Raw genomic sequence first — 8,962 nt, forward strand, 5'->3', positions numbered from 1 at the left:
CTGCAGTCAATGGAGGGAAACTCCATTTGTTGGAACAAAATAGTTTAGGAAGTCCTTGCTACTATATATAGGTCTTTATATATATAATCCTCAGCCAGATGCCAGTGACTCATACCTGCAATCCTAGTTACTTCTCAGAAGGCTGGGACCTTGAGGATGTCAGTTCATCAAATCCAGCCCAAGCAGAAAAGTTCTTGAGACCTATGTCTAAAATAACTAGCAAAAAGCCTGGTTGGAGGCATGGGTCAAGTAGTAGAGTCAAGCACAAGGTTCTGAGTCCAAACTACAGCCTAAGCAGAGATAATAATAAACAACAAAAAGGAATCCTTGCTGGGTGCTGGTCGCTCACACCTGTAACCCTACCTGATCAGGAAGCTGAGATTTGAGAATTGTGGTTCAAAGCCAGCCAGAGCACAGGAGTCCAGGAAACTCTTATTTCCAATTAACCACCAGAAAACTGGAAGTAGAGCTGGGCTTCAAAGTGGCAGAATGCTTTCCTTAAGCAAAGGAGCTGAGGGTCAGCACCCAAATCCTATCAAGTCCAATGACTGACAAAAAAAAAAAAGGAGGAGGAGGAGGAGGAAGAAGAAAAGGAGGAGAAGGAGGAGGAAGAGGAGGAAATAAAGAATCCTGTCTCCATTCATCTCTGATGATTCTTCTACCTCTAAGATCTGTTAAAAGAAATTCTACCTTGAAAGTCCCTTCCTTTCTTACATATTAACTGATGCAAATGGACCATTTGGATGAAATACAGTTGGTTCTTCATATACAAACAGACTCTAAATCTTAATTTGACTTCCCCTGCCACGATTATGTACATACCACCAAAGAGAAGAAATAATATAGTTATAACTCTAATATCAATTTAACGTACTGATAGTTTGGGCTTCAGAAATATACTATCCAATAGTATATCTAAGTATTTATTTTATTCTATTTTATTATAAAGGTGAGAGGGGTTATAGTTATATAAGGTAATGAGTACATTTCTTTTTGAACACTTTTATCACCTCCCTCATTTTTCCCATCTTTCCCCCACCCCTCTCCCTATTTTTTTAAAAAGCTAATTAGTCCAAGTAGAAAGGTTGCTAAAATGAAATGTTATCCTGATTAACCAGTGAAATATGAAGATTGATAGCAATAACTCTTGCAACTACAAACTGCAGCCAATGTTCCTGTTGATGCTGTACAATATCTCTATATACAATATCTGTATAATAACTACCAATATTATTGATGGTGGTGAGCTATGATGTGAAAAAATAGTACAAATAACTTACAATATGAAACCAAATATATATTCTACCATTCCACAAAAAAAGTCCCATCACCTATTTTCTCTTTGTACTCTTGAAACATACTGACTGGATTAGAACTTCAACCATATGCCTATTTTTTAAGCTCAATTAAATATTTAAACTTTTTCTTGTTATTCAATTAAAATGGACTAAACACTCATAGTAGTATTTTTATCATAATGGACATAAAATTTTAGATGAGTCACTATGGTTACATCCAGTAGTGTAAAAGACCAGACTGAGGGCTGGGAAGGTGGCTCAGTGGTAGAGCCATGCCTTGCATGCCTGAGGCCCTGGGTTCGATTCCTCAGCACCACATAAGCAAAAAGAAAAAAGCGCTGTGGCTCTGAGGCTCAAGTGGTAGAGTGCTAGCCTTGAGCTGAAGAGCTGAGGAACTGTACCCAGGCCCAGAGTTCAGGCCCCACGACCGGACCACCCCCCCAAAAAAAAGAAAGAAAAGAAGTAAATAAACAAATAATATATTTGGGGCTGGGAAGGTGGCTCAGTGGTAGAGCGCTTGCCTTGCATGCATGAGGCCCTGGGTTCGATTCCTCAGCACCACATAAGCAAAAGAAAAAAGCCGGAAGTGGTGCTGTGGCTCAAGTGGTAGAGCTCTAGCCTTGAGCTGAAGAGCTGAGGGACAGCGCCCAGGCCCAGAGTTCAGGCCCTACAACAGGACCAAAAGAGAGAGAGAGAGAGAGAGAGCTTATTAGAATCTGTAAGAGTTAAATTTCATTTTACAGACATGTTTTCAAAATGTCACTTTGTATGTGGTTACATAAAAGTCTTTTTAAAAAAATAGGTCACTCTACAGTGCTTCTGTTTTATCTAAACTTACTCTAGTGGTCAGAACATAGTCAACAAGAAGTTCACCTCCCAGAGGCCAGGTCCTCATTTGGTATCTTGAAACCAAGTGTCTGAAAGAGTCAGTTTAACTGTATTATGAGGAAAAATCATTACTCTATTAAAAAGAATAAAAACTTAACAAAAAGATTCACACTTTTTTTATTGAAGAGTAAGGAAGTATACATGCAAGAAAATAGAGAGTTTGGTGACTAAAGCAATCCAGAGAAGGAAAAACAAGTGGAAATTTCAGATCCTGTACATTTGAAATCACAGCTTCGTAAAAACAATGTATATTTCATGTTATATAGCTTGATTCAGAGATTTCTTTACCCTTCATTCTCAGTTTTGAAACAGAAGTTGGAGTCAAGAATCTGAAGTATTCATGAAACTACTAGTGTTTGTAGAGTCAAATGAAGAAAAGTCTACTTTCAGGAACAAAAGAGTTTTAGGAAGTTCTACTTGCCCTTTCAGACTTTTTATACATAGACAAATCCCTTATCCAGCTTTAATGGCTGACAGGGAATGTTTTTAACCCAGGAAAGCATATCCTTTAAGGTAAGATGATAATAAACACTACTGGGATATGTAAAAGGGTTACTGAATATAACTCAAAGAACTAAAATTGTTTTGTATCCAGCCTCACAGATTTGAGTATGACATACTGCTGAAACTTTCAGAGGAGCCTATGATATTCCACAACATCATGATTACAAGGATTGCCACAATACCCTGGAAAATTGTTAGAATCTAAGAGTTATTCAAGGACATTTCAGACAATGAGCTAGGTGATACCTGACCACATGCCTTTACTTGATTTTGTCCTGATATCTTCAGTATGAATTGGTGAATTGCAGGAGATGGTAAATTGCACTGTGATGCATCCTATCTAATTGGCTCTTTCCTGGTCAAACTGCTTGTCACAACTGGTAATCATGACTGTGGCAGACATGTTTTCAGAAATGTGAATATATAGAAGAAAGAAAAAAATGCAACTGCAGTACTGAAAAATCATTCGGTGTCCATTTGTAAATGTCCCTTTCCTAAATTTTCAAAGTACAATATTCTTTGCTTTTCATCAAGCTTAAATGGGGGGTGGGGGGGTGGAGAGAAGCTAGTATTGATGTTCTATTTCTTTTTTTATGTTTTTATTGTAAAAATAGTGTACAAAGGGGTTACAGTTACATCAGTAATGAGTAATTTTCTATCAAGCATTGTTAGCTCCTCCTTTGTTTTTCCCCTACCATCCTTCCATCCCTCCTCCTCCCTCCATTCCCCCCCCCAAGTTGTAAAGTTCATTTTCTACATAGTGTCTTATACATCTCATTGTTACAATAGGTCAACCTGTATCCTTATTTCAGCATTCCCATTCCCATATTGATGTTCTATTTCTTTCTCCCATCTTCCCCTCCAAAAATAAGACAATTGTGACTGGTCAGACACTTTCTGAATATCTCTGGCACTGCTGACACATCACTGGAATTACCTTATTCACTAATAAGTTCTGCAGAACCTTCACATGCACTTTATCAGTAGTATTGAAGTTGTTCCGGACCCCTTTGGAAATTTAGGATGAACGGGTGGAAGAAGGGCCAGTCACCACTGGCTCACGCCTGTAATCCTAGCTACTCAGGAGGCTGAGGATCACAGTTCAAAGCCAGCCCTGGTAGGAAAATCCCTGAAGCTCTTATCTCCAATTAACTACGAAAGGCCAGAAGTAGTAGAGCTGTGGGCTTGAGTGGGAGAGTGCTAGTTTTCGGACAAAAAAAAAAAACACCCAGTGACAGCACCCAGGCCCCTGAACAAAAGCACTAAGTTCAAGAACACAAGTGTTTCTCTCTCTCTCTCTCTCTCCCTTCCCCCCTTTGTCCCTCCCTCCCTTCCCCTCTCCCCCCCCCCTTACCTCCTTCTGGGGTCTTTTTGTAGCACTAGGTTACTTCATAAATTCCTGTCGGTACAGGGTTTACATGGATTTAGAATTGGACAACCACTGGCGTGGTGGGATGAGGTGCCAAATAACTTGGTGCCAACACCAGGACCTATCTGTCCTCCTCAGGAAGCACCCCGGCATTGCTACCTCAGCAGGTCCCACTGAAGCCGAGACACCCCAGCCGCAGCAGCGCTGAGGACACCGCCAGCTCTCGGAACCGGAGGTCCCGCCTCCGGGGCCTCAAAGCTATAGCACTTCCTACTGCGCCACCCGGAAGTGAACCTGCCTACGGTAGCAACTCCCCAGGCCAAGGTCATCAACCTACCAGCCAAGCCGTCAGTTCTGTGGGCCGAGCTATGGAACCATCTGGTCTGGAGTCCCTTCCCACTGGCCGGGAGGCTGATCCTACAGGCCTAGATTTCGAGTCTGCTCGCCACGATTACTTCTCTGCAGGCCATGAATTGGACTCTCTCTACCAAGAATTGGACCTTGATTCTCTGAACGAAGATCTTTCTCTATCCATGGCAAATACTTCTGCGGGTACATCTCAACCCCACCCAACTTCTGAACCAGAAAATCTAACAGAGGCCGAGCAAACGGAGCTCAAATCTGAGCTCGCTAAGTTGGAGGCAGAAATCTTAACCCTACGCGATGTGTTGGCAGCCAAAGAGAGACGTTGTGCGGAACTGAAGAAGAAGTTGGGCCTCACGGCCTTGGTGGGGCTGAGGCAGAATCTCTCCAAGAGCTGGCATGAGGTTCAGGTCTCCAATACCTACGTGAAACAGAAGACTTCAACTGCTCTGTCCAACATGGGCTCAGCCATCTGCAGGAAGCTTGAAGATATGAAAAAGTCAGCCACTTTCAGATCTTTTGAAGGTCTCATGGGGACAATTAAGTCAAGAGTTGTAGGTGGCAGAGAACTTGATGGTGACTGCCTGCCTTCATCAGTGGGGAATGCTGATGATTCCCTGTCGATTCCAGGCAGTGGAGATGATGCTATTCTAATGCCTGAAGATCATTTGTTCCCTTCCCACAAACCAGAATGAGCAATTTGTTGACCTCACTTGGCTATCAAGCCAGTGAAAGAACCCTTCCTTCATCACTTTTGCAGCTCAGCCGACCCAAACCAGCACTAAGCCACAATGGGAAAGTTAATTCAGGAAATGGACAAAACTCCAGTTGTTTTTTTTGGGGGGGGGGAAGAGAATGCCATTTGTACATAGATATTTGCTGCTCTTAAATGAGATACAGAACTTAAAGTTTTGTAGCTAGTTATTTTACACTAAAGTGTGTATATTAAATGTATCTCTATGCTAGCATTTCTAGGGCTGCCCTTAATGGACAGGACAGTGTTTGAGAAGGGTCTTGGGAGACAGCCCAAACTCTTAGAAAACTAGAGTATTACGCAAAGGTAGATTTCTATTTAGGACTGAGCACAGGTAAAAGGATGAAATAATGTAGAGTTATTCTCTCTACATTTTCTTCCTTAAGTCTCAGCAGAAACATAGTCACCTTGCAAAGGCTATCTGGGGCTTAACCCCAGAACATCGTACATGCAGTTGAAAGGCTGTACTGCTTAGCTATCTATATCGTCAGCCCTACAGCTTTTATTTTTTTAATGATGGTCAAGAAAACTTTCCATCTTCTCTGAAACCCCAGTGAAGATATGACTGATCGTCACAGTAATACTACAGTTATAAAACTTCAGTTTTCCCCCCAAAGCTCCCAATTTAGCAAAGAAACAATTTCATTTTTGGCAATTACTATTATTCTGGATTCAAGCTGAAACTTTTAATTTGCTTTGGTATTAAGTATCTTTACGTATTAAAATGAATTTAAAGTTTAATGCTTGTGCAGCATGTCTCTGCAAAAGGAACATGCTACCTAATTGGAAGAAAACTGCCTCGGTTCTGCATCTATTACCAATTACTAATCACTTTCCACTGAGGAAGTAGGAGTAAGGGAAAACAATATATCTAAATTTAAGAAAGATAAATTCCCATTTTAAACATTTAAAAAAGAATAGCAGTCCCTTCTAATTCTATCTGATATTCCTTTGAATGGAACTAATTAACTGATTATATATGTTCCAGTTTTACTTGCCTCCAAGTCCTGTCCCTGTTTTTAACTAATCTAAAACCTCTGGAGGTATCAGGTCAGTAAAACCTTTAGGAACCTACTTTAAGTTTGTTCAAATTTTGTGAAATCTGATTTTCATAGGAACTATGACTTTTGTTGTTGCTGTTGTTGTTTTGGTTGGGGTGTTTTGTTTGTTTCCCATTTTCAAAATGCCAGTACCTGACAGCTTCTTTCATTCATCCAATCACACTATCTGAGGCAAAAGTGTGTATATTAGTGGCTTTCAATACACCTTTATGTGCTTGATACATTTCATACTCTTACTGCTTAAGATAGTCCCTCAGCTGATTCTCGAATACTTCCCCTACATTCTACATTCTTTTGGTTTTCCTATAAGTAAAACTAAATACTGCTATAAATAGAAAGACACTTGAAAAATTGTAAAGTCACTGATGAGTCCCAACCTTCCACAGATTCTTGAAGACAAAGTTTTGCTTGAATTAAAACAATATATTCTCTATTTTTCATATTCGTTTCTTAGTTTGTTATTTTATCAACTGAGTGATTTTCTATTAAAGAAAGAAAGGCAAACCCACAACAAATAAAAGTGAAATCAACCTAATAGGCAAAAATTTTAACCTTATATTTCAGAAAGGCCTAGAACAATCTCAAACCAACATTGTAAACCAAAAACTAAAATATATTGTATAGGAATGCTATAACATAAAAGTGGTGTAGCCATTCCCTCAATATTATTTTGTGAGATGAGATCTTGCCTATATAACCCATATTGGCCTCAAATTCATGTTCCTCCTACCTCAGCCTTCTTAACTCCATAAAAGCAGTAAAATATATCTCTATTTTGTTAAGACCATTATATTCCCATGCTGGCATAGAATGGACATTCAATATTTTTGTTAGAGCAGTAAATAAATTAATACTACATACTTTAGAAACCAAGTCTTGGATCCAAGAGATTTAACAACATGAACTGATTGACAGATTTCCTTCTACTATTAAACAAGTTTTCAAAGAATTTTGGATATTCAGAAACAAATTGAGATTTTTGTCATGTGTCAAGAACTCTACCAGATCGTAGAGGCACAGAAGTTACCTAGACATGGTCCATACCCTCTAGAATACTCAGATTTTCAAATTGCTGCAATTCACTATAGTGGGTACTACAATAAAGCTGTGTGTGAGAGACAAAGGGAGTTCTAAGGAAGGTGTTTTAATTTTGCTTTGAGAAGTCAATGAATACTTCATAGAGGTGTCAGCTGTGATGATACATGCTTATAATCCTAGTATTTAGGAAACAAACAGGAGAGCTATAGTTCAAATCCAGCCTGGATTACATAGGGAGACCTGTCTCATAAATTAATAAATAAACAAACACAGAACCAGAAAGTCTTAAAAGCTATAAGGGAAGTTTGTCAGACAAGAGTAGACACATTCAAGACTATCCAAAGGAAATGAGTCATGAAGGAATGTACAAAAATGGCACATTCGGGAAATACCAGTCAGTCATTGAGGCTAGGAAAGGAAGGGAAGTGGCGAAATAGAAGTATGGAAAAATAAGCAGGGGCAAGATCATAAATAAATGTGCTTATATGCTGCCTCAGACATTAGTACTTAATCACATAGGAAAAAGGTAAGTTTGGAGTACTTCACAAAACATGCATCTGTTATATTTTTATTTTAGTTAGGTTACTCTGGTCACCAGAGAAATAGATCTAGAAGTCTTTAAGAGGTAGAATCTCTCAGACTTAGGAATCATCTATGTGAGAGAGATGGATACATTTGCAAGATAAGAATGTATAAAAATGAAGCAGAGTTGGGTGCTGGTGGTTCACACCTGTAATCCTAGCTACTCACTCAGGAGGCTGAGATTTGAGGATCATGGTTCAAAGCCAGTGTGAGTAGGAAAGTCCATGAAACTCCAATTAACCACCAGAAAACTGGAAATGGCGCTGTAGCTCAAGTAGTAGAACACTTGCCTTAAGCTAAAGGGGGGGGGGAGGGGAGAGGGGGGAGGAGGAGGCAGCAAGAAAAAGAAGAAGAAGCAGCAGAAGAAGAAGCTGCACATTCATTTTTCCTTTACCTTCTTTTTATTAGTTTTTAGCCTACTATATCAATGGCCAGGGACATGAAATAAAATGCCTCCACAAACATGAGTTTGATTCAAAGGTTCCCTCTAGATCTTCTTTCTTCTTTGTTTTTACCCTCAATATATTAGTTCTCAATTATCTACCCTTTCTACTTTCATAATTTGATCACCTCTATTCATCTGGGCCTATTTGGATTTTATAGCTTATTTAACTTGGTAAGTACATAATGCAATTTCCCATAATCCCTGGAGTATGTATATACCCATCACTATATATATATAAGTATGTATATATGTATGTATATATGTATATAAGTATGTATATGTGGGGGCTGAGAAGGTGGCTCAGTGGTAAGAGCGCTTGCCTTGCATGCATGAGGCCCTAGATTCGATTCCTCAGTACCACATAAGCAGAAAGAAAAAAAAAAGCCGTAAGTGGTGCTATGGCTCAAGTGGTAGCATGCTAGCCTTGAGCTGAAGAGCTGAGGGACAGCGCCCAGGCCCAGAGTTCAGGCCCCATGACCAGACCCCCCCCAACATATGTATATAAGTATATATGTATATACGTATATATGTATATGTGTATATATACATATATGTATATAAGTATGTATATATGCCCATCACTAAGTTGACTCAACACCTGAGAAACACTGATTGAGAAAAATATTGAATAGAATCACCTGCATCTCTCAATGTATTTGA

The 8,962-nt window shown here is 39.4% G+C and overlaps 1 protein-coding gene across 1 annotated transcript; it reads left to right on the forward strand.

Annotated features, from left to right (window-relative positions):
* Nucleotides 1-4,427: 4,427 nt before the first annotated feature.
* On the forward strand, nucleotides 4,428-5,117 carry Tpd52l3 (tumor protein D52-like 3). The gene has a single exon (XM_013026376.1). The coding sequence runs from the start codon at nucleotides 4,428-4,430 to the stop codon at nucleotides 5,115-5,117; it is 690 nt and encodes a 229-aa protein (XP_012881830.1).
* The last annotated feature ends 3,845 nt before the right edge of the window (nucleotides 5,118-8,962 follow it).

The sequence above is a fragment of the Dipodomys ordii genome, unplaced genomic scaffold (genome assembly GCF_000151885.1).
Source record: "Dipodomys ordii isolate 6190 unplaced genomic scaffold, Dord_2.0 Scaffold93, whole genome shotgun sequence".
NCBI classification, from domain to species: domain Eukaryota; kingdom Metazoa; phylum Chordata; class Mammalia; order Rodentia; family Heteromyidae; genus Dipodomys; species Dipodomys ordii.